Source organism: Microcaecilia unicolor, chromosome 3 (genome assembly GCF_901765095.1).
Source record: "Microcaecilia unicolor chromosome 3, aMicUni1.1, whole genome shotgun sequence".
NCBI classification, from domain to species: Eukaryota; Metazoa; Chordata; class Amphibia; order Gymnophiona; family Siphonopidae; genus Microcaecilia; species Microcaecilia unicolor.
The window spans coordinates 362703032-362730177 of record NC_044033.1 but is presented as its reverse complement, the minus strand read 5'-3'; the positions used below and the strand labels follow the sequence as shown (position 1 = coordinate 362730177).

The window sequence follows — 27146 nt, the reverse complement described above, 5'->3', positions numbered from 1 at the left end:
TCAAGGATACCCCACGAGGTGAGATTTTGCGTGGAGCCCCAGATCTTTGTCGATTGACAGTCATTTTGTACTTCTTCCATTTTCTTACTATGGCACCAACAGTTGTCTCCTTCTCGCCCAGCGTCTTACTGATGGTTTTGTAGCCCATTCCAGCCTTGTGCAGGTGTATGATCTTGTCCCTGACATCCTTAGACAGCTCCTTGCTCTTGGCCATTTTGTAGAGGTTAGAGTCTGACTGATTCACTGAGTCTGTGGACAGGTGTCTTTCATACAGGTGACCATTGCCGACAGCTGTCTGTCATGCAGGTAACGAGTTGATTTGGAGCATCTACCTGGTCTGTAGGGGCCAGATCTCTTACTGGTTGGTGGGGGATCAAATACTTATTTCCCTCTGCAGAATGCAAATAAATTCATATACTTTCCACAATGTGATTTTCCGGATTTAATTTGTGATGTGCTATCTCTCACTGTTACCAATAACCTACCCTTCAATTATGGGCTGCTCATGTCTTTGTCAGTGGGCAAACTTACAAAATCAGCAAGGGATCAAATACTTATTTCCCCCACTGTACATGCCTACACTAGCGCAGGCCATTTTTCAGTGCACCTTAGTAAAAGGACCCCTTACAGTTTGTTGCTTGAAAAGTATTGTAGCCTGTGCTACCAGGGTCCACTCTTAACCAGTGTACCCTAGACTCAGGGAAATGGGAGACTAATTTCAGCACATGGTGAGAGGTAATGTGGGCAGGGGCGTAGCCAGACTTCAGCGGGAGAGAGTCCAGAGCCCAAGGTGAGGGGCACATTTTAGCCCCCCCCCCCGGTGCCCCGACCCCCCCCCCCCCACCGCTGCCACCACCACCACCACAACAACTTTGACCCCCCCCTGCCGATGACCCTCTCGACCCCCCTCCCACCACCAACCCTCCCCCACCATCGCATTTGCCTACCTTAGCTGGCGGGGGACCCCAACCCCCACCAGCCAAGGTCCTCTTCTTCCAGCACAAGGTTTCATTCTGTTTCTGTGAGTCTGACGTCCTGCACGTACAACATGCAGGACGTCAGACTCAGAAACAGAACAAAGCCTTGCGCCGAAAGAAGAGGACCTCGGCTGGCGGGGGTTGGGGTCCCCCGCCAGCAAAGGTAGGCAACGGCGGGTTGGCGGCGGGAGGGGGGTCGAGAGGGTCATCGGCAGGGGGGTCCAGGGCCAACTCTACGGGGGCCCAGGCCCCCATGGCCCCACGTAGCTACTGTTTAACGGCTCCTCTTTCTGACCCCTTCTGGACTCTTCCACGTGGGGGATTGAACATCTTAACGGCTCCTCTTTCTGACCCCTTCTGGACTCTTCCACGTGGGGGATTGAACATCTTAAGTTCATCCAAAAGATTCTTTACAGTTTCCCTCCAATCCCAGGGGGGTCTGTTCTGGGGAGGCATCAGCTGTCGCAGTTCGAAACTAATTCCCATGACCACTGCTTTCTGTCTTTCTGGATCTAGGTGTATCCTGGGCCATTTATGTTCCCACATATATATATATTTCTAATCTACTCTTTCTGGTTCAGTCTGTGTAGTTTATTTGTGTATAGCAGATAATAAGGAAAGAGTACATATAATACAGTATGTAGGAATAAAGACAAAGATAGTTTTCAGGAATAAGATCTTGTTTATTCTTACCAAGATAAAGTCTTCAGTTTAATACATACATCTAGGTTCAAATGCACAGAGCTCTGCCGTCGGTCAAGTGCTGAAGAAGCTTCTAACTTTTCTGTCTGAATGTTAACTCTTTTATAGGCACAGATCTTAATAGAGGCTTATGGCAGTACCTATTTTTTCATCTTATTGGCCAATATCTCTGTACCAATTTTTTTCCTCTTTTCCGGCAGATGTTCATTTGTACTTTTTGTACCAACTTCTTTCCTGTTCTAGTTATTTTGTAAGATTTCTTTTCCGGCCAGGTGTCCATCTGTACCCAACTGTCTTTTCCGGTAAACATCTCTTTCTTTTGCTATTTCAAAACCTCGCATCATTTCCGTCACCCTGAACATCTTGTCTTTATCTTTTATAGAAACATCCAGTTTCATAATCTATTTTTATATAATCTTATGACCTGTGTGCCATGTTATAGAGATACAAGCTAGATTTTACAAACCATTTTTATCTATTATTCTATCATCATATATGCTATATTCAATTTGTAATTAGTTTCAGGTTCTATTAAGACTTCATCATATAGTCCTGCGTTTGCAGGTTCTCAACTGTTATGCCATTAGTGGGTTATCAGGCCTAGTCAAGGCTTCTCTGCTGACCAAAGTCCTGTAACCTGGCTTACCACCATTCCAGTGGATATTCAAGCTCCAATCCATATTAACACTACGCCACTGGTTGTTGGTTGGAAAAAGACGATGGAATTACAGTGAGTTTGGAGGCATGCACTGCTGCTTTTACCATGCTCTCAGGACACAGAGAGAAAAGAAAGACAGGCATTACTAGCCCAGCATGCTTTGAAGGCAAGCAACCAACAGGAAGCCTCCCATAAACCACAGTGAGTTATACATGTGCTCTGAAGGAGCCTATTAGAGAGAGAACTACAAAATTGCACAGCTCTGCAGTCCAAGGGCACAATTTCATCTTATAAAGGTACAAGCACTGAATACTCTATACAAAAAAAACATGCAGCCTACCTCCATGCATAAGGGGGCAGAACAATGTGGCTTTTTTTAGTAAAGTGCAGTCACTTTTTGCATTTAAGATGTTGCTGGTACATCAAGCTCATCTCTGGCCGTCTTCAAATCTAAGCTAAAAGCCCACCTTTTTGATGGTGCTTTTAACTCCTAACCCTTACTCACTTGTTCAGAACCCTTATTTCATCATCCTCACTTTAATATTCCCTTATCCCTTGTTTGTCCCGTTTGTCTGTCCTAATTAGACTGTAAGCGCTCTGTCAAGCAGGGACTGTCTCTTCATGTTCAGGTGTACAGCGCTGCGTATGTCTAGTAGCGCTATAGAAATGATGAGTAGTAGTAGTAGTAAATGCAAAGCCTCTGCAGTAAATCCAAAGGTATGCCCTGCAGTACCATAAATGTCAGACAGTTACTTCATAGGCACCATATTATATACATTTCCAGATAGTACAGGTGTGCCCACAGGAACTGCCAATGCAATGCCAGCCCAAACTATTAAACAATCTGCCTTAGTGGTGCACTCTCACCCTCCAACTCCCCCTCCCCCCCCCACCTTGATCACACACCCCATCCCCCAACAAAAATCACTGTCTCTGATTACAGCTCCTTTCACAGCTCCCAATCCCCCCAATCCTAGGCCCCTCTAATTCTCCCCACCCTGATCACAGCCTTTGATTCCCCTCCAACCCCAATTATAGCTCATCAATCACTGGACCCCCCTCTCTCTGCCAAGCCCCGCCCCTGTAGTAAAGCACTGCCTTCATGGTAAAACCCTGCCTCTGTAACAAAGTACCTGTGGAATCTGGTAAATAAATGATTAATGTCAGTCCAGAATTCTAAAATATTCTACATTTGATGGTAGAAAATGGTGCTCTGTGGTTATATACTGCTGAAAATTAAAGGATCGCCAGGTAAACTAGAGATAACTGGGTGGCAGCGTCTCCTATCCACCTATCTATCTCCTTTAGGTGTTTATTGTCCAACTAATTACGGGTTCTTAGTACAAAAAAAATCAGTTGTTTCTGCACCACAGGTGTTATTTCTTAATTCCTTTTCCAGTGGAATCAAGTGTGTAGTTTTTGCGTCACTTAGGAGTCATTGGCATAGAGAAAGCACAAAAACTGAGTGAAGAATATGAAACAAGCTGGGGGGGATGAGGGAGCTCTAGAGGAAGTGATGTTTTACTGCTGCTTACCCTATAAACATCTATTTTAATTTTTGTGCATTGTTTAATACCTACAGTCAGAGGTCCTGATTATGACCATTTGAATGAAAAATATTATTACCAATGCAACAGCACGTGTTGATGGAACAGATTTATGTGAGCAAAATTATTATTATTATTAAATTTTTTTTATGAGAAATGTTAACTAGATCTTTCCATATACTCCAGGACATTTTGGACAGACTTGTTTCAGCAACCCTGCAACTAAATTCTGATTCTCTAATTCTGCTCTTGTGTATAGAAATCAGGATTAAAGATAATGGGTTGGGAACAGAAAGTCCAGGGCTGCACATTTGAACCCATCTGGTCACCCACAGAAAAGCAGGATTGAAAGAATATTTTTAGATGCTACGTCAAACAACTAATTATTATTTAGTTTGTTCCTTTCAGCAATCTCACTGGCTCCCAATGCAATTTTTCTACCAATTTAACCAAAATATCAACAAAGTACTACATGTCTTTCTTTTCTACTCAGATAAGTCTGCAGGCATATATGAGACCTTTTCTCTAAGACACAGTGTGTCTTCTTCACCCAGCAGTTTCTTTCAAAAGGTCTCTTGCTGTGTTCTCTAAGTACCTTAACTATTTACAATTTGCTTGTCTGCCAAACAGGGCTTTAAGAGAAAGGACATTCCTGTGGTGCCTGTTTTTCCTATAATTCTTGCCCGATGAATCTTTAGCTGTCTTTCAAAAAAAAAAAAAAAAAGTCAATAGGCCTGTCTTGCAGAAAGATCTTAGCAACTTTGTAAATTAAAAGAAAGGAACATTTTAAAAATGTGTTTTCTTTAAATCAATATACTGATCTGTGTATGGTATGATCTGTGATCTGTGTATGGTACTGTTTTTGTTTCTGGATTCAGATCATGATTATGTCTAATTCTTTAAATCAATGCAATTGAATAGGGCACTGAAAACACTGTTCTGAGCTCATGTGTGTATCCCCTCTATGTGTGACACTGTTTCTCTGACCACAAGTATCATATGCGATAACTTTAGTAGCTCTTAATGTGAACATTTTAAATGTTGTACTTCAGTCACCAGATAATGTTGGCTTGTAGACTGCAATTAATTCTGGGACTAGAGAAACAATAATTGGGGGCCTGTGTTATTAGACACAAATGAGCCCATTTATCAGCATTCAGGCACCCAATTTGTGAAGCTGAATGCTGATACAGGAGAGCAACACCTCACTAGCCATCCAGTGTTTCTGGCTGTCAGTTCCAGCAGAGACAGAGATCCCAAGCATCTGAAAAGACAGTCACAAAGACCTCTTCAGATCACTGCTGGCATCTGAGTTTCCCCTCATTAGCACATTAAAGCTGCCCTGTCTTTCCATCAGAGTCACTCTGTCCATTGCTCCTGAGTTCTCCACACAGCCACTTATGCTGCTGCTCTTTTGAAACTTTGCCCTGGGTATCTTCCCTAACACTGAGCTGCAGCTGAGTTTTCTTTAAGCATGGCCACAACAGAATGTCACAGGGAAATGATGGAAAATATACAACCTATCTTGCCAAGCTGCTCTTTTTAGTCAAGGTCTTGAGGTCAACAAGCCCTGAAAGATCTTTGTGAGTACGCAGCAATAAAGAGACGTATTTCTACCTTCATAAAATCTGCCTGATGAGGCATGTTAACAGTATATTCAAATGCTGACCAGGAAATTGAGCTTCTCATCTTTCCCCTAAACCAACCTCTCCTCCTCCCCCATTCTCTGTTTCTGTGGATAACACTCTCATCCTTCCTGTCGCATCAGCTCATAACCTTGGGGTCATCTTCGACTCCTCCCTCTCCTTCTCCGCACATATTCAGCAGACTGCTAAAACTTGTGGTTTCTTTCTCTATAATATCAGCAAAATTCGCCCTTTCCTTTCTGAGCACAGTACCAGAACCCTCATCCACACTCTTATCACCTCTCGCTTAGACTATTGCAACTTGCTTCTTTCAGGTCTCCCACTTAGTCATCTCTCTCCTCTTCAATCTGTTCAAAATTCTGCTGCACAACTAATATTCTGCTAGTGTCGTTATGCTCATATTAGCCCTCTCCTCGTCACTTCACTGGCTTCCTATCCGTTTCCACATACAGTTCAAACTCCTCTTATTGACCTATAAGTGCATTTACTCTGCAGCTCCTCAGTACCTCTCCACTCTCATCTCTCCCTACATTCCTCCCTGGGAACTCCGTTCACTGGGTAAATCTCTCTTATCTGCACCCTTCTCCTCCACTGCTAACTCCAGACTCCTTTCCTTTTATCTTGCTGCACCATATGCCTGGAATAGACTTCCTGAGCCGGTACGTCAAGCTCCATCTCTGGCCGTCTTCAAATCGAAGCTAAAAGCCCACCTTTTTGATGCTGCTTTTAACTCCTAACCCTTATTCACTTTGTTCTGAACCCTTATTTTATCATCCTCACTTTAATATTCCCTTATTTCTTGTTTGTTCTGTCTGTCTGTCCTAATTAGATTGTAAGCTCTGTCGAGCAGGGACTGTCTCTTCATGTTCAAGTGTACAGCGCTGCGTACGTCTAGTAGCGCTTTAGAAATGATAAGTAGTAGTAGTAGAAACTGAGTGGAAAAGACATACCTTTTAGGTGATCAAGTTTACTGGTGTTAATTAATGAATTCATTAATTTAGTCTAGATATTCTGCTTATTACAATATAACTTGCTCTAAGTAGATAACAAAAGACAAATCAACTATATTATATGCCAAAAATTAAAAGCTAAGTCACACTAAGGTGTGCTGAAAAATGGTCTGCGGTAGTGTAGGTGCGTGTTTTGGCCGCACACAGAATCATTTTTTAGCGCACCTGTAAAAAATGCCTTTTTTGGGGGGGGGGGGGGGCTGAAAACGGATGTGCGGCAAAATGAAATTGGCATGCGTCCAGTTTGGGTCTGAGACCTTACTGCCAGCCATTGACTTAGCGGTAAGGCCTCACTTGTTAACTGGTCAACGCACATTCCAATGACGATTACCGCCCACATGCTATAAAATAAAAACATTTTTCGGCATGAATAGTGGACATGCATAAAAAATGAAATTACCACCCGGGCCACGTGGTAGCCAGGTGGTAACTCTGAATTGGCACACGTAGGGCGTGCGTAAGCGCTTAAGCGGCTTAGTAAAAGGCCCCATAACAAAAACAATTGAAAACTAAAAGCGCACCGAGGAAAAAAAAGAATCTTACACCTTCCTCCCCAAATAACTGCAGGCCTAACACTAGAACAAACACTCATCAGAATATAATTGTGATCATCTCTGGGAAAAGGTGACTAAAGCAGTGTTGTATAGTAACTAAGGGGCCCTTTGACAAAGGCACGTAGGCCCCTAAGTGCATTCAACATGCGTCCAATTGGCACTACCGCCCGGCTACCTAGTGCCCTGGGCAGTAATTCCATTTTTGGCACATGCCCAAAACACAAGGTAGAAAATATTTTCTATTTTCTACCGCAGGACCCTTAACCCAGCGGTAACAGGATATACAGTTAGCACAAATTAGCATGCGTTGTCATGCCTGCAGGACCACATTCTAATAGTATACACTAGGGCAATTCTATAGAGCCTGTTAAAAGTTAGGTGCCCAAAATCTAGGCATTAAGGGCCATATTTGGTATATGTCGCCTGAAAAATCCATGTGGAAAACAATTACACCTAGGCGTATACTCTAAAGTATGCCTAAATTGTATAGAATAGACTTAAATTTCCATGTGTTATATAGGATATGCCACATAACTAAATTTGGTCCCGTCTATTTAGGCCACATTTTACTTGGCGTAAATCCTGATGCCTTAATTAGGCAAAGAGCAGGTGCATTCTATAATAATGCAAATAGATTTTAGAAATGCCCTCACCCCGTGCCCTTTTCAACTATGCGACTTAGAATTTAGTCACACCACGTTATAGAATACACTTAGCAAGTTGCGTGCATAAATCTTAATGACACTTTGTGCTAATAATTGCTTGTTAACATCCAATTAACAGCGCTGATTAGCTAGTTAACCAAAGTTTATTATGCACATTGTTATAGAATACACTTCAGTTTCTGTGTGGATTTTCAGGCACCATATATAGAATCCGGGGGTAAACTACTATTCTATAATGGCAAATTTACGCTCCTAATCCATTATAAACTGGTCACATATGTGGTCGCACCTAAATTTAGCTACCTAATTGTTGACTTACACTAGTATTTTATAATGGATTAGGAGCGTAAATTTGCCATTATAGAATAGTAGACATAATTGAAATCTTATCACTTGACTGATCAACCTCCTTACCACTAATGAATAAGCATAACCACTTCAATCTCTATGTCGAATATGGTCTCTCCATAGTCGATGACCTAAAGAATGATTCAACCCAATTTCGTACTCAGGAACGTTCATGTATTACTATAATTTATTCTTCCAATTTCTTACTCAGGAACTTTCATGTATTACCATAATTTATTCTTCCTTAACATATATATGCACATGATATATATCTATACCATGATCTGTTCACATATGTTATGTTACATGTATGTTACCATGTATGTATGCAACTTAACACATTACCATTTGTAATTCTGTTACCCGGAAATGGCAACTGCCATTACGGCAATTGTAAGCCACATTGAGCCTGCAAATTGTTGGGAAAATGTGGGATACAAATGCTACAAATAAATAAATAAAAATAAATTCCACTTGCTCTATGGCAGGTGTAAATGGGAGTGCCTAAATGCAGCAGTTAGACACCTAACTGACATTATTCAAGAAAACAGGCACTTAAAGAGAACGCCCATGTCCCACCATTGTCCCTCCCATGTGAGGCCCCCTTTGCAGCTATGCACCAGAATACTTAGGTATTCATACAATAGAACCTCAGCACACAGGCACCTAACTGCTGTTTCACCCCCATTTTGGCACTCAACTTCTGTTTGAGTCTACTAATGAGTCTTTTTAATCTTTTAACCATTTTGGAGTGGAGGAGTTGCCTAGTGGTTAGAGCACTGGTCTTGAAATCCCAAGGTGGCTGGTTCAAATCCCACTGCTGCTCCTTGTGATCTTGGGCAAGTTACTTAACCCTCCATTTCCTCAGGTACAAACTTAGATTGTGAGCCCTCCTGGGACAGAGAAATAGCCAGTGTACCTGAATGTAACTCACCTTGAGCTACTACTGAAAAAGGTGTGAGCAAAATTTAAATAAATAATAATAATTTTGAATTCAGTATCAGAAGCAAATGGGGATTACTGCTAAAGTCTATAAGACTCAAGGGAACTGAGAAAATGATGGTAAGTTGTGTATGGGGGTTTAGTAGTGAAGGAGATACAGGACCCTGTCCTGAGTAATGTTATCAACTGGAAGAGGCAGAGCTTCCTCAGAACAGTAGGAGGATTGCGGGGCCAGGGTCACAGCATAATGACAAGATTAAAACCGGGGGTGGGGTGGGGATTGTTTTGTGTCATTTTGGATTGGAAATGAAAGAAAATAAAATAAGACATTGTTGGCTTTTCCCTATTATTTTTAAATGACAGCACATCTCTAACTCACAGCCCTTGGAGAGGACATGAGGTCTCTAATGCCTGGCCCAGTGCTGTGACTTCAAGGTCTAGGCTGGGCAGGGGACGGGGGGGGGGGGGGGGCTGACAAATAGGTGAAAAACCATGAGTAATTGTGAATTGAAAGCTCAGGCACCATAAGTTCAATGGAGCAGGAGTTCTGTGCATAGTTAGTGAAGGGATTTATTTCCTGGTTGCTTGCTTCACCCTTGTTACCTCCTTGCCCCAATTTCTCTCATCTTCGAAATACACTGCAATCCACTTAAGTGCAAGGGTCTGGGACCAAAGAAATGCATGCAGTTAACTGGAGCATGCACTTAACCGTTGTGACCCAAAAAAGAAGCTTGACATCTGATAAACATATGTACAGTACTGTTTATTATACGTACAGTATACAGTCTCCGTTAACTGACGTTAGGCTTACTTGAAGTAATCAGTTATAGTCCTCTGTACACTCTTGTGTCTGTGAGTTCCATAGACTGCGTCTGCCAGATGGTAAAAACTGTCATAGCACTGACATCCAGTGGCCTCCAGATAGGCCCGCACGGTGTTGAGACTCTCCAGCTCTCTTGCAAAAGTGACAGGAGGTTGTTGAATTTCGTCAGCATGTGCCTCGCTGCTCATTTCATCCTCTGTTTCATCATCAGCCTGCGTATAGGTGCGTATCTGAACATCAGTGCTGTCGTCAACAGTTTGTAGATAATCAACAGCTACGTAGTTATGAAACTCCTCTTCAGTAACACAGGCTGGGATGTCAATAGCCTGTTCATCTGACGCGTTTGCAACAGCTGCATCTGTTTCGTCCCTCTCCACATCCCTAACAAAGCTTGCCTGCTTGTAGCAGTTCACAATGGTTGCCTGTGTAATATGATTCCAGGCTTCTTTCTGCATATGTATAGAATCCAACAGTGATAGATTACGAGCCAGATCAACAGCATGTTTATCCTTGCCAGTCTGGTCATCCATAACGCTCATCAGATGACGTAGCACAAGAGCCCGTTAATGTTGTTTGAAATTGGCTATTATGCCCTGATCCATAGGTTGGATCAGAGAGGTAGTGCTTGGTGGCAGGAAGACCACCTTGACGTTAGACAGCCTGACATCATCACTGTGTGCAGCACAATTATCACAAAGCAACAAAATCTGACGCTTTTGTGCCCGCATTCTAGTGTCTAACTTCTTTAGCCACTGCTTCCAAATTTCCCCAGTCATCCATGAATTTGCATTAGCCTCATATGACACAGGAAGTCGCTTAACATTCTTGAAGTAACAGGGCTGTTTGCTCTTTCCAATGACAAGTGGTTCCAACCATAGGAGCCAACTTTTGAAAATTATTGGGGGTGCTAAGCCCAATGGAAATAACCCCTCCCTGGACACATACAAGGAATTTTCTCAATATTGGGGGGCTCAAGCACCCACAGCACCCACAGAGTCGGCTCCAATGGTTCCAACTTCTCACTCCCATCCATATTGCAGCAAAGGAGAATCATCAGTCGGTCCTTCAACGTTTTACTTCCTGTAGTTTCGGCTTGTTTGAATGCAAGTGTTCCATCAGGAATCGCTCGCCAGTAGAGTCCGTTTTCGTCAGCATTGAAAATGTCACGAGGTGCAAACTCGTTCAAGATGGTAGGAAGAACTGAAACAACCCATTTTTCAGCACCAAAGTCATCAGCGTCTTGTTTTTCACCATGCTGTTTCTTGAATTTTATGTTGTTCCTCTCCTTCCATCTTTCCAACCATCCAACAGTGGCTTTGAATTCAGTTAGTCCAAGACTTTCAGCTAGCTGATTAGCTTTCTCCATAAGCAGTGGACCACTGACAGGAAACTGTCTGCTCCTGACTTGAGAAAACCACCGAAGAAGAGCATCTTCTACCTCCTCAGCTTTTCCTGCCTGTTTTCGTTTCTGGTGTGGAGTTGTATTGTTTTGTCAGTCTTCCAGAAGCTGGTCTTTCTGCTTCAAGATACGTGAAATTTGACTGGGATTGACACCATATTCTTTAGCAGTAGATGCTTGACTTTGTTTGTTTTCTAATTTTTTTCAGAACTTCTATTCGTTCAGCCAGTGTTAAAGTCTTACAGTTGTGCAACGACAACGACGATTCCAGTGTACACTCTAACAACATTCTTTCGCTTATTCTGCCTGTGGCAGTTAAAGGGACAGTAAATTTGAAATCTCGTTGGTCGACACGCGCCAATCGGCTTCCATATTCCGTGCGCACGCTTATGCAGAGTCTTTCCTGCAGAGGAGCGGTCTTAAACCATGCATATAAGTGAATCTTGCACTTATCAGTGGTGCGCTAAACCGGTTTGTCCCCATAGAAATTGATGGCGCCAAAAACGGGACCGAAGTACGGCATGCAGTTAAACAGAACATGCGCTTATCCGACGTGCACTTAAATGGAGTGCACTGTATAATCCTACATCCAATAATCAAAATCTTGCTATCATAGCTGAAGAAAGAGAAAATAAATTCCTTCTAGCAAAGCCTGGCAGCCCTGATAAACATAGCTGTTGGACTGTAGATGCTGACGAATTCATACATTAATTAGCATTTGATAAAAGTTATGAATATTTCATCAGTGATACTCTTGTTTGAAAAGAGGATGAAATTTCAATCATTGCATTAATGTTTTTTTTCCTTTTTCAGTGATGATACCCTAAGGGTTTTAGTTAAATCATGCATTTTTGTGTATTCTAGTCCTGTCTTTCAGCTTAACCGTAGCATATAAAAGAAACTTGAAAAGGCACCATGAGAAAACTTCTACTTTAATAAACAGCAACACAATTAAGTAATTCTAAGTGAGAGATGGCAGAAGAAATCAAATGTGCACTCATGTTTTACCAGATTGTTTAAGCTAGACGGATTGGTACCGGGAGGAATGCACATCCCATATCCGGAACAGCTCATTCTTTCAATAAAGGCTTTACTGAAAGCAGTTGCTTATTAATTGTATACAGTGAGTTAACACATTTGAATATACAGTTAACTTTTCATAGCAGTGTATTCCAAAAATGTGATTAGAATTTCTGAGAAAAGAATTTTCTAGAAAAAGTGATCACAGTGCAAGAATCAGCAGGTAAACTCAGGAGCAATAGAAAGTAATGGAGATAAAAACAGTAAATGAGTTCACTATGGTACATAAAGAGCATAAAGTTTCCCTGGATGTTTAGTAGTAAAGGAATGCCAGAGATCTACTGGGATGCACTGAAAAATGGCCTGTGGTAGTGTAGACACGTGTTTTGGGCATGTGCAGAATTTTTTTCAGCGCACCTACAAAAAAATGCCTTTTTTTACTGAAAACGGACATGCGGCAAAATGAAAATTGCCAGGCGTCCATTTTGGGCCTGAGACCTTACCGCCAGCCACTGACCTAGCAGTAAAAGAATCCAGGCGGTAATGACCTACGCACATCAAATGCCACTTGGCGCGTGTCCATTACGCGCACCCAAAAATTAAAAATATTTTTCAGACGCACGTATCGGACGCACACCAAAAATGAAATTACCGAAAGAGCCACGTGGTAGTTGGGTGGTAACTCCATTTTGGCGCATGTTGGGCGCATGTAGATGCTTATGTGGCTTAGTAAAAGGGCCCCTACATAAGTACATAAGTAATGCCACACTGGGAAAAGACCAAGGGTCCATCGAGCCCAGCATCCTGTCCATGACAGCGGCCAATCCAGGCCAAGGGCACCTGGCAAGCTTCCCAAACGTACAAACATTCTATACATGTTATTCCCGGAATTGTGGATTTTTCCCAAGTCCATTTAGTAGCAGTTTATGGATTTGTCCTTTAGGAAACCGTCTAACCTTTTTTTAAACTCTGCCAAGCTAACCGCCTTCACCATGTTCTCTGGCAACGAATTCCAGATTTTAATTATGCATTGGGTGAAGAAATATTTTCTCCGATTTGTTTTAAATTTACTACACAGTAGTTTCATCGCATGTCCCCTCGTCCTAGTATTTTTGGAAAGCGTGAACAGACGCTTCACATCCACCTGTTCCACTCCACTCATTATTTTATATACCTCTATCATGTCTCCCCTCAGCCGTCTCTTTTCCAAGCTGAAAAGCCCTAGCCTCCTTAGTCTTTCTTCATAGGGAAGTCGTCTCATCCCCGCGATCATTTTAGTTGCCCTTCGCTGCACCTTTTCCAATTCCACTATATCTTTCTTGAGATGCGGCGACCAGAATTGAACACAATACTCAAGGTGCGGTCTAAGAGACAATACTAGTGTGATGAACTTTGATTCAATTATAGAGTGAAACTTTTTCGTACTTGCATTTTTGTATATAAATAAGGAAATAGAAAATTTTTGATCGAACAACAATTATTTAAATCCTCTAGTGGTGCAGTAGAGAATTAGTATAAATAAATAGTTTGATAGAAATTTTACGGTTTCTGGTAGGGTTCCCAAATAAACTCCACACAACCAAGGGATTTGACAAGAAATATGAATATCAAACTACTGAAAAAGGCGGATCTTGTCTTGCTGTGTTGGAGGTTCCATCAATTTCCCTTAGAATTGATGGGAAAAAAGAATTGGAATTTTTAAGAGGTTTATAGAACGGAGGGTGTCTTAGCTCTTAAAAGGATGTTTTCAACAGGAGAATTCTGAGTGTGTTTCTGCCTGTTTGCTTTTCATTGTTGAGTCTTGCGTTATCAAGCACCCGCCCGCAAAGCACACTTGCTTTCAGAATAAAACAGGTATAAAACCAAGCCAATAAACAAATCTTTAGGGGATAGTGACAGGATGTGTGTCAAGGGGAATTCCTGCAGCTGCTTTAGTTGGCATATATAGCACAGCTAATGGGGAAAAGTGCTTTATTCTGCCTGTGCACAGCACGGCAACCCTCCCTCGTGTCAAAATTATTTCGGTCTTGGCTTCCTGTTAATAATAAGCACAACATTATATCTGTACCAACAAGTCACAGCTAATGGACAGCTCCTTTTATTGGCTTTTTAAAAATCACATCTAAGAAACTTATTCACAAAACAAAATGAAAAACTTGGTTCTGATGCTAACATAGCAGATTTATTGTGTTGTAAGTTGGACATCTGAAATGTTTGTATACAAACATATTTCCTGATACTTAAAAGATCCAGCAGTCAGGCCCATGTACCATCCATGTCCCTCTAGCCCCAAAGATTTAGATAATTAAACAATTAGTAATCAGGATGCCCCCTGATCAGCTTAAATCTTTCCTAGACTCAAAACAACAATAGAGACTTTGAAGGAGTAAAACGAGAATTTACAGATTAATATAATGTAAACTTCACAAATTCCTACCCCCCTTCTTAAATTGAGGTCTAATGAAGCTGAATGACATGTTACTATTGAGGAAAGTAAACTCCTGTATATTTAATTTGTTTCTAACGCTGTATTTCACTTAACAGTTTTTGTATGTCTGTTTAAGTTGTAAAAATTTAATAAACAAATAATAAAAAAAAGAAAAGAAGAAGAAAAAAAAAAGGATGCCCATTAAAAAAAACAACAATCCTGTAAAAACATACAATTGGACATCAACTTTAAATTTTAAACTATTCAAATTCTGCTCTCACCTCAATAACAACATAAATCCTTTCTGCTATTATGCACATTGTCATGCAATACAAAACTCTTCAAAAGTGCATTCAGGACCTATTAATTAAACCTGCCATACCATAACAGCAATAACCTCTGGATTCTATACATGGTGGCCAAATTTCAGGGCTGAAATTTCAGCGTGAATCAAAGAGGTGTGTACAAATAAATTGTGTAATGAGCCAATTAACATCAATTAATTGATGTTAACAATCATTGAAGTTAATTGGCAATGATTTGGATTTGCAAACGCATCTACCTGCATGCTATTCATAACCCCGGCTCACCCAATTCTTATAGCATACAACCCAAAAAGAGGCTTGGCCATGGGAGGTGCTTGGGTGAGTCAGGGGCATTCTGAGAAACTCAATGCAGTGTTATGGAATAAGGAGTCTCCGCACCCAAATTGGTCACCGGGAAGTACACCACGTTTCAGCAAGCGTAAATCTGGCACTCAAAGTTGGGCATGCAAATTGGCATTAAGCTCTGTTCTATAAAGGCTACATGTCCTCCACAGAATCGCACTTAGCGTTGATCTTTTACAGCACCCAGATTTTGGCATCATTTATAGAATCCAGCCCTACCTGACTAACAGACGCAAATAGCAAACCCATGAAAAGGTAGTACCGCAAATATTATACAAAGCCCTATAACACCAATACACCTCCTACTGGAAAAACAAAACAACCCATACTGCTATTGATTCCCACACAGAAAGTATTCATTTAAACATACAGAATAAGGACAAGATGCGTCTAGAGTGGTCATGCGGTTCTGAGCTCCTGACCCTCCATGAACTCATCCGTTGTATCGGAGCTTTTCCCCATGCTATTCATAGGGAAAAGGAAAGGGAAAACTAGAGGCCAGTGTCCTCCTCTAACCCTGGAGCAAACCTTACTCTGAGATAGGCGACTTTGGAGAGGTTTGGTGCCTATATGTTTGAAATGCCGACACCCGCTTCAGTTGGATCCGCGATGTTGTTGGCGGATCACAGCATAGAGGGAGCTTGGTTAAGCCCTCCCTCGAATACAGTTCCCCCGTGACCTGGAAGCAGTTTGGTGTCGGTTGGGGAACAGCGTTGTGAGACGCCTAAAGTGGAGTTTATCTCCCAAGCTGCTGGAGGAGGACCCACCGCCACCTCGACCCCAGAAGTGGTAACAACAAGGGATATGCAGGCTAGTAAGCCCTCTTTTTCCTTTGATCTGGAAGCTGCCTCCATTGGTGTCGGGGGAAATAGAAAACCTGCTGTGGTGACTATGGATGCCCTGTGGGACGCTATACAGGGATTGAACTCTTCCCTTCTCCAGGTAACTAACTCCTTCAGGGGAGAAGTTTCTGATTTAAAACAATCACAGCAAACTTTGTCTGGGAAAATTGAATTACAAGAGGAAAAAACTGAACTACTAGAAGGAGAACTTAAAAAATTACAGAGCTTCGCAACGACAGTCATTAAGGAGAGAGATATTCTAGCTAGGAAGCTTGAATATTTAGATAATCATGGGAGGAGGAATAATTTGAGATTTCTAAATTTCCCTAAATCACCATTAATTCCCATTATAGAAATGTTGAAAAGATATTTTGGAGAAATATTGGGAGTCCCGGCTGAAGGTTTTCCACCCATAGTCAGAGCCCAATATATAACTGGAATTAGAACTCCAACCGTGAAGCCTCAACTTGAACTAAATCTGACTAAATTTTTGGAGAGCTCTTTGGAGGTAGTTATGGAATGAACAACTCTTCTAGTAACTTTTGCCTTAGAACCAGACAGAAACAACATATTTCGACTATATTTTAGACATATGGATGCAATGTTCTTTGGAGCTAAGGTCCAGTTATTTCCTGATATAGCTAACGACACACAAAAAAGAAGACGAGAATTCTTGGGTTTAAAACCAAGAATATTCGCTTTAGGTGGTACATTTGTATTAAAATTTGCATGTAGATGTTTGGTGTCTTTACGCTTGATAAACTATCAGGTTTGTTTTTGAAAGAGAAGGGCACCCATCTTTCAACACAAATCGCAAGATGGGCGTCCTTCCCCCAGGGTTGGCCAAAACGGCATAATCGATAGCCGATTTTGGGCATCCTCAACTGGTTTCCATCACAGGGACCACCAAAGTTCACGGGGGCGTGTCAGAAACACAGCGAAGGTGGGACTGGGGCGTGCTTAGCACATGGGCGTCCTCGGCCGATAATGGAAAAAAGAAGGGCGTCCCTGACGAGCACTTGGGTGTCTTTACTTGGTCCATTTTTTCTTATGACCAAGCCTCAAAAAGGTGCCTGAACTGACCAGATGACCACCGGAGGAAATCGGGGATGACCTCTCCTTACTCTCCCACAGGTCACTAACCCCCTCACCCTCAAAAAAAACTTTTTAAATATTTTTTGCCAGCCTCAAATGTCATACCCAGCTCCCTGACAGCAGTATGTAGGTCCCTGGAGCAGGTTTAGTGGACGCAGTGCATTTCAGGCAGGCGGACCCAGGCATATTCTCCCCCCTTACCTGTTATACTTGTGGTGGTAAATGTGAGCCCTTCAAAACCCACCACAAACCCACTGTACCCACATGTAGGTGCCCCCCTTCACCCCTTAGGGCTATGGTAGTGGTGTAAAGTTGTGGGGAGTGGGGTTTGGGGGGCTCAGCACCTATGGTAAGGGAGCTATGCACCTGGGAGCAATTTCTGAAGTCCACTGCAGTGCCCCCTAGGGTGCCTGGTTGGTGTCCTGGCATGTCAGGGGGACCAGTGCACTATGAATGCTGGCTCCTCCTATAACCAAATGGCTTGGATTTGGTTGTTTCTGAGATGGGAGTCCTCAGTTTCCATTATCACTGAAAACCGGGGATGACCATCTCTAAGGTTGACCTAAATGTTGAGATTTGGGCATCCCTGACCATATTATCAAAACAAAAGATGGCCGCCCATCTTGTTTTGATAATACGGGTTTCCCCGCCCCTTCGCGAGGACACCCTCATGAAAACATGGGCGCCCTGTTTGATTATGCCTCTCTACGTGTTCTTTGACCCGGAGAAATTGCAGGAATTTGTAATATCTAAGGAAGGTGAAAGAGATACCTCCCTGAATTCTCCCACAAGTTAAAATATGCCGGATAAATTGGCTGCGAGTGTCAACATCTCCCTGCTCTAATTGATTTGATTTATAAGTTTCTTTTTTTGAATTTTCCTTGTATCTTGTCTAATTATTGTGGACTAAGTTGGGGGCATTTTTTCCTACCTTGGTTAAGGGTTTAAAAAAAATGATTTCCTATTTGTTTCCTATTTGTTATTTCAAATGCATTTATGTATATGAATGTAATATTGAAAACTTACAAATTAAAAAAAATACAGAACACAAATATACCCTTATTGAACTACAAATTAGAAATGTATAGATACAAATTGAAATGGAGACACTGAGGCTTATTTTCGAAAGAGATTTGATTTATAAGTTTCTTTTTTTGAATTTTCCTTGTATCTTGTCTAATTATTGTGGACTAAGTTGGGGGCATTTTTTCCTACCTTGGTTAAGGGTTTAAAAAAATGATTTCCTATTTGTTTCCTATTTGTTATTTCAAATGCATTTATGTATATGAATGTAATATTGAAAACTTACAAATTAAAAAAAATACAGAACACAAATATACCCTTATTGAACTACAAATTAGAAATGTATAGATACAAATTGAAATGGAGACACTGAGGCTTATTTTCGAAAGAGAAAAACACCCAAATTCCGACCTAAATCGGGAGATGGACGTCTTTCTCTTGTGGGTGCCCAAATCGGTATAATCGAAAGCCGATTTTGGGCGTTTCCAACTGCACTCCTTCGCGGGAACGCATAAAGTTGACGGGGGCATGTCGGAGGCGTGGTGAAGGCGGGACTGAGGCGTGGTTATCGGCTGAGCAGAGATGTGCATGCTCGGCCGATAATGGAAAAAAGAAAGGCGTTTTCAGAGAGAATTTAGGTCACTTTTGTTGGACCCGTTTTTTTCACGAACAGGTCCCAAAAAAGTGCCCTAAATGACCAGATGACCACCGGAGGGAACCGGGGATGACCTCCCCTGACTCCCCCAGTGGTCACTAACCCCCTCCCACCAAAAAAAAAACAAATGTTAAACACTTTTTTTCCAACTTGTAAGCCAGCCTCAAATGTCATCCCCAGCTCCATGACAGCAGTATGCAGGTCCCCGAAGTAATTTTAGTTTAGTTAGTGCTGTGCGGGACCCATGCAGAGAGGAAAAATCGGAAGAAAAAAAAAAAAAAACAAGCAAGTGCTGTCAGGGAGTCTAAATTACCAGGATAGTAAAAGGGGGAATTGAACCAGCAACCTTCTGATTATAAGCTCAGTGCTCCAGCCAGTGAGCCACATTATTCAGGTGCTTAGATATCCTTCCCTTTCCATTAAGTCCCTCCAAGTTTCTGTCAGCCAATCACCGCTGTTTAGCTGACACAGATGTCAGCTAAATGAGCTGTGATTGGCTGACAGAAACTTGGAGAGACTTAATGGAAAGGGAAGGACGTCTAATCAGTGGTGCACTGGCTAGAGCACTGAGCTTGTAATCAAAAGGTTGCTGGTTCAATTCCCCCTTTTACTATCTTTTAATTTGGACGTCCCTGACTGCACTTGCTTGCTTGTTTTTTTTTTTTCTTCCGATTTTTCCTCTCTGCATGGGTCCCGCGCAGCACCAACTAAAGTAAAATTGCTCTGGGGACCTGCATACTACTGTCATGGAGCTAGGTATGATATTTGAGGCTGGCATAGAGGCATCTCAGGGGGACCAGTGCACTACGAATGCTGGCCCCTCCCACGACCAAATGCCTTGGATTTGGTCGTTTTTGAGCTGGGACGCTTCGGTTTCAATTATCGCTAAAAAACAAAAACGCCCAGCTCAAAAAACGCCCTAATCCAATGTATTTTCGAAAAAAAAGATGGACGTCCATTTTTTTCGAAAATACAGTTCGGCCCGCCCCTTCACGGACCCGTTCTCGGAGATGGACGTTTTTACAGATGGGCGTTCGCGTTCGATTATGCCCCTCACTGAGATATCACTCTGCAGGCAGTGCAACACTGGAGACAATGCAGCAGATATGCATTTCCTCCTATACAGGACAAAATGGAAAGACAGGAGAGAAGCACATTTACAAAGCTGACATGCTGCAGTCACTAAACTAAAAATAAAATGCTTTTTCATACCTTGGCTATATGAGCATTTTATTTTTCTAGTCATGTTGGTCCTCATTTTCCTTTTCCACTTTACTCTTTGTCTATCTTCTAACTTCTTTTTCCAGGGTCTCCTTTCCATTTTGAGTTTATTCTACCTACTCCTGTCTTCTTCACTTCTTCTCATACCTCTGTTGTGATTTTTATCTTTCCCTTTCATCTCTTCATTTCTCTGTCTTCTATCTCTGTTCACTGATACCTACATTTCACCCCTTCTTCTCCCCCTTTCTCCAGTCCTTAGTCTCTCTCTTTTTCACCTCTCACCTATCTACAATTTTCCATCTCCAACCAGCTTTCCAGCTTATTTCTTTGCCCTCTCACTCATTCAGTTATCCCATTATTCTCCCCTAGGCCTAATTCTTCTGACTTTTTACCCACTTCCTACACCCTCTTTCCTCCCTCCTCACTCTTCCCTTCCTCGGCTCTTCTCTGTTTCTTATCCTTTGTCTAGCCCCAGTTCCTTTTTTTATTCATCTTTACTACTTCTATCTGCTATTTTCTGTATTTTATCCCCGATTCCCTACCAGCTTCTGATTACCCCTCTTTCACCTCCTTCCCAGTCCTATTTCCACCATCCCTCCACTATACAGACTATCCCTTGCGTCTGTCTTTCACCTCCTCCCCATTCTTTTCAGGGTCTCTTACCAACTCCTCAGCCTTCCATGTTCTCCGCACTCCGTATCTTAACCCCTGCCCTCCTTCATTTTCCTCTCCCCTCACCCAATATCTAAATCCCTATTCTCTCCTAATCCCTTACTCTTCTGGTAGTCTCTCATCCCCCATTCATTCAGGAATTCTCCACTCTCTTCTTCCCCATCCACTAATTTGGGAGTCCTGCTTTCTTCTGTTCCTTTTCTGTATACTCATATCCCATACTTGGGAGACCCTGTACTTACCCCTCATCCTTGAGTTTCTGTTCCTCCCTAGTAGAATCCCTGGAGTGTCCCACCTCTAAGCGTTAACTGTATTTCTTTTGCTCCAGCTTCTCTCTTTCTCCTCTTCACCCTTCCTCCATGTCCCTGGCTCATCATCTATAAAAGTGGCCTAGTGGTTAGAGTGGTGGACTTTGGTCCTGGGGAACTGGGTTTGATTCTCACTGCAACACAGGCAGCTCCTTGTGACTCTGGGCAAGTCACTTAATCCTCCATTGCCCCAGGTACAAATAAGTACCTGTATATATTATGTAAGCCGCATTGAACCTGCTATGAGTGGGAAAGCGCGGGGTACAAACAAAATAAAAAAAAAAATTCAGTCCTGGACTCCCTTCCCATATCTCTTCCATGAACCAGACATTCTTCCTGCAGCAGTGCTGGTGCCCTTTCAGTTCATCTCATGCCGGTCTAGCTCAGTTGTCTGAACCATGTGGCCTAATCCAATTCAAACAGTTGATGAAATACTTATTTAATTTAATACAAGTCATACTAGTTCGTGAAGAAGTGAGAAGAGCTAGAGTCACTGTAGAAAGGGAAAGAAAGGAGCAGAAATACAGTTTTCAAGACAGGCGAGGACTAGAGACTGCTGGTAGAGACGAGGAGCATTCATTATTTATTTATTTATTATGTTAATTTTTTCTATACCGCACAATCCAATAGCTCTTGCTGGTTTACAACTTCACATATAAAATATACAACTTACAAACATAAAACCATACTACAAACATTAAGAACATTCTAAAACTGGTTGCCAATATGCTCTTCATCCTTTCTCTATCCTCCTTGGTACTCTTTTTTCTTGATTTTATAGAAATCAAACAAAATAAAACATGGAAAAGAAAATAAGATGATACTTTTTTTATTGGACAAAACTTAATACATTTCTTGATTAGCTTTCGAAGGTTGCCCTTCTTCTTCAGATCGGAAATAAGCAAATGTGGTAGATGACAGTATATATAAGTAAAACATCCAAGCATTACATTGACAGTCTAACAGGGTGGGGATGGGTAGGAGGTATGCATGGGAACATCAAAGCATTTCTGGATTTTAAATATTTCACCTAAATTTCATGTGATCCAGATGCTTACTTCTGTATTTGGTAATTTCTGGCTTGTGACAACACAATCACTTAAGCTACAAATCAGAAAATTGGTAGTCAAATAGTCTCTTTTTTTTATGTGTAAAGACTCTGGGTAACTGAAAGAAGGAGAAAATAAAAGGCTAGTTCAGTTCCCTAAGGCACGTCTATCTGGATAATCTTAGGGTTTCCAAGTACACATTCTAGCAAGGCTACTACTTTTTTCCAGGCAGATAATAAGAGAGTGCAAATTTAATCTAATTATGCAATTTATCAGAAAAATCTAACGGGGTCTTTTACTAAAGATTTGTACATGTTATTGGCCGCAGGTCCCATAGAAATAAAATGGCTCCTAAATATATATAAATTGGTTGACATGTGATGGAGATAGCCAAGTCCCTTCACAGAGTCACACAGGCCCAATAGAGTGGTCATAGGTCCTTGCTCAGTTTGGAGGCCTGCATGCCCACTGGAGGTTCATGCTGGTATGCAGACACCAGGGCCGCCAAGAGACTGGGCCAGGCCTGGGACAAGGCCACCCTCAGGCCCCCCCCCCCCACCTGAGGTCGCCGGGCCCCCCCTCCACCCACCACCGGGCCCTCTCTCCACCCCCGGGCCCTCTGCACTGACCTTAAGCACCTCATCTTCGAAAGTGCATCAAGCAGCGGCAGACCACTCCTTCCTTCTGTGTCCCGCCCTCGCGGAAGTTATGTCAGGTGAAGGCGGGACACGGAAGGAAGGAGTGGTCTGCCGCTGCTTGCTGCACTTTTGAAGGTGAGTCGCTTAAGTTCAATGCCTGGGAGCCACGGTGAGTGGGCGGGCCAGACTGCGGCGGCAGCGCCGGCCCCCCCCCCCCCCCCCCCCGGAGGCCCAGGCCAGAGGAATTTTGTCCCCCCTCTCGGCGGCCCTGGCAGACACCTGTTGCCATGTGCATGTTTTCCAGCAGATAGATTCCTCTTTTCTGTCCTAAGTGTGTTATATATAGATAGATGCCAGTAGAAGATGGTAAACTTCCCTGTTCCAGTACTACAAACTGCTCGGGCTTTCTGTTTTAAACAGTATGAATACTGGACACATAAACCTGCTTAATTTGTATAATTAGACTAACCTGAAAATTGGATCTATTTGCGGAACTCAAGGATTAGAGTTTGCCATCCCTGGGGAGAGATGAAGTGAAGCAGTAGTTCCCAAACCTGATCCCAGGTACCCCCAGAGGGAGGGACTCATAGGAGATCCAAGTATAAATGTGTGATAGATTTATATATACTGCCTCCAGTGTGTACAAGTATCTCCGGCATATTCATTTTGGATTTTCAAAGAACCACAAGCATGGGGAGTACCATTTTGAAAACCACTGAACTAAGAGATTCCTTGCTTTTATATGTATGGGAAAATCTTAGCATACTGTATGTGCCCCTGGTCTAAAGGCTGTTTGTGGAGGTTTGTTCTTCTGAGAAATAAACTGGCTCTTTGCTCTACAAGTGTCTTTCATTGGTACCATCACTGTGATTTAACTGTTTGGAAACAGGAAGTGCCTTGATATTAAGAATTGCGGAATCTGGCTTCTGTTCATCTGAAGGATTTGTAAAAAGCAAACTTATTTATTATTTGTCTGGCCAGCACTAGAAGAACATTTACACATACGTACAAACGATTAAAAAAAAATCACAGAGTTATGATAAGCTGTAAATACTTCTGCCTACCTGTGAGAGCGCAAGCCTGCTCAGATGAGTATGAATCACATGGAGGTTTCCTATCAAACTCTTGCACTGAAAACAAGTCTGCAATAATTGCATAATTCCTATACTTATATAGTTACATAAATTCATATCTTTCACTGTTAGTTTCTGGGCAATACAACTCCTTGGAGGCTGTCCTTAACCCTGAACCAACAATGTTTCAACATTTTTAAAAACATTTACAACTGTCCTGCCTTACCGTAACAAGAGTGTAAAAGGTCTGGGTCTAATGTCATTAATTCACTATGCACAGCTAACGCATACTGCTGATCACTTGGCATGTGCCGAATCTCAACATAAAAGACCCAGCCACACACGTTTTCAATATCGGACATGCTCTCTTTAATTTGACAGCAATTTTTTTTAATAACAGCTGGGAAGCCAGCATCCTTAGGGCACAATGAATGCAAATTCCTCAGAGCAATCAGATACAAACTCTACAAGCTGAGATTAAAGGACCTCTGCCTGTCCCCGCACTACACGTACACCCGGTCAAGAAACAAATGCATGCCACAAAAAAAGCAAAGAAATGACATTTCCCAAATGTAGCTCTCATTATCCTCATTCACAATTCAGCAGCACTTTCCCTTTGAAAGCAAGAAGTCTCTCCCAATTATTTCGGCAGTGATCACGCCCGTCATCTCCTCTGCCCGTGGGTGCAATAGGGGGGCACCTCAGCTCCCCCTGATCAATCCAACCCAGCAATAAAAGTTTCCTTAGCAAATCCTAGAAACCAAGAAGCATGCATCGCAAGTGGGGATGGAGGATGTCATGTCCCCCCCCCCCCCCCCCCTGCGCTCACCTGTTAAACACCTTCTTCATCCTCTGCAGCACAGTAGGGGAGACAGAGATGCTTTCGGCAGGGAGATTCTCAATGGTCGAAACGACATGGTTTGGCTGCTCGGGAATCATGGCTGGTCCTGGGATCAGAAGGTAGGGCACATTGTGCGCTGCCTGGCGAAGGAAAGGATGCCCGCGCTGCTGCAGGAAGAAGTGCAAGAATCACATCCAAGCACAAAGAGAAATACCGGAGCTGCCAGCCAAGACCGACGGACATCAACGGGACACCCGGGATCTCAGCGGCTTCCCTCTCCCATGCCAGCGGCTGCCATGCAACAGTAGCAGCAATACCTCTCCCCCCCTGTCCCTTCTTGCACAGCCGGGGCAACTGGGGCAGGAGAACAGGAGCCGGGGAGTGAACTGCCTCTGCTTTTCTTTTCTCTGGTTCTTTTCACCTCTCTTCCCTGGAAGGATGCACAAAAGGCTGGCAGGTGCTTTTTTCCCAGCCCCGAGGCAGTGCAGAGTGAATGTGCGCGCTGGGCTGTAAGAGGGAAAGACACACACACACACACACACTCACATATGCACAGGACAGTGAATGAGAATGAATGCCGGGCAGGGGCAGCCCAGGGCACCAGCGTAGGAATGCAGAGCCCGTGGGAATAAAAAGCCTTAGCTCCAGTTTTCCAGGATGCTTCCCGGCACCCCCCGCCAGGGGTCGCAGACAAGCGGGCCATTCCTCCTCCCTGCCCCCCCTCCCCACCACATTGCCTACCGGGAATTGTAGTTTTGCAGGGGGTTTGGCTGAAAGAGCATTTTCTGCATCAGTACTACCCTCCGGTGGACAGCAGCAAGTGCAGCATCCGTCAACTTTTTGGTAAAATTTGAAGCTGGTAAATTTAATAAAAAGTTTGAACTAAAAAAAAAAATAAATGCAAGAATTTGGTAAAATTTATAAGGTCAGTTAGGGATTTGACCTGCTAGCCAGCAGATTCCAAGTGGTAAAAACTGCACCTTTCAGAGCCACTAGAAATTAAAAATAAGATTTTAAACACTAGGAGGATTCAAGAATTTTAAAACTGCCAGAGTCTGACTGTTATTTTCCTGACTCCATCTTTTAGGTGATCTTGGACTCATATTGTGGACTTGAGTGAAGTTAAATGCAATTTTTCTTATAATATTTTCTTTATTAATAATTTAATTTAACCAACCTTTTCTGTACAAGTATACTTTTTACTTGTTTAATAATGGAAATCACTAAAAATAAAATAAAACTGGGGGAGTCTGATCTGGGACAACAGATTGTGGTTACGGGGATGTCAGTAAAGGGAAGAAACAGGTAAGAAATGTATGGGTTGCAACTGGATGGTGAATTGTTCTGCTGTTCCTCAGAAGTAAATAAGGCAAATGGCTCCTTCCGGAGCCTGCCTTTAACATTGGGGTGAGCATTCATGAAATTCCATGTGTAAAGAGGAAAAGGATAGTGATAGGAGTGTACCACCGTTTGCCTGGCCAGGATGAACAGACGGATGTAGAAATGTTATCTGAAAATAGGAAGGCTAACAAACTGGGCAACACAATAATAATGGGTGATTTCAATTACCCCGATATTGACTGGGTAAATGTAACATCGGGACATGCTAGGGAGGTAAAATTCCTTGACGAAATCAAGGACTGCTTTATGGAGCAGCTGGTACAGGAGCCAACAAGAGAAGGAAAAATTCTAGACCTAGTCCTTAGTGGAGCGCATGATCTGGTGTGGGAGGTACTAGTGATGGGGTCACTTGATAACAGTGATCATAATATGATCAGATTTGATATTAGCTTTGGAGTAAGTAAACACAGGAAATCCAATACATTAGTGTTTAACCTTCAAAAAAGAGACTTTGATAAAATGAAAAGAACGGTGGGAAAAAAACTTAAAGGAGCAAGTTTGAGGGTCAAAAATTTAAATCAGGCATGGATGCTGTTCAAAAACACCATCCTGGAAGCCCAGGCCAAATATATTCCATATATTAAAAAAGGAGGGAGGAAGACCAAACTACAGCTTGCATGGTTAAAAAGTAAGGTGAAGGAAGCTATTAAAGCTAAAAGAAAATCCTTCAAAAAAATGAAAGAAGGAACCAACTGAAAATAATAAGAAGCAGCATAAGGAATGTTAAGTCAAATGCAAAGTGCTGATAAGGAAAGCAGAGAGGGACTTTGAAAAAAAGATTGTGTTGGAGGCAAAAACAGATAGTAAATTTTTTTTAGGTATATTAAAACCAAGAAGCCGGTAAAAGAATCGTTTGGACCACTAGATGACCGAGGGGTAAAAGGGGCAATCAGCCGTGGCGAAGAGATTAAATGAATTCTTTGCTTCGGTCTTCACCGAGG

At 42.5% G+C, this 27146-nt stretch overlaps 1 protein-coding gene across 1 annotated transcript in view; it reads right to left on the bottom strand.

Annotated features, from left to right (window-relative positions):
- The window catches only part of SLC35F1 (solute carrier family 35 member F1), a 521249-nt gene extending 496347 nt beyond the window's left edge, over nucleotides 1-24902 (bottom strand). The window contains exon 1 of the mRNA XM_030198548.1: nucleotides 24793-24902. Coding sequence (XP_030054408.1) covers nucleotides 24793-24902 — 110 coding nt within the window. The remainder of the gene's footprint in view (nucleotides 1-24792) is intronic.
- Between the last annotated feature and the right edge of the window lie 2244 nt (nucleotides 24903-27146).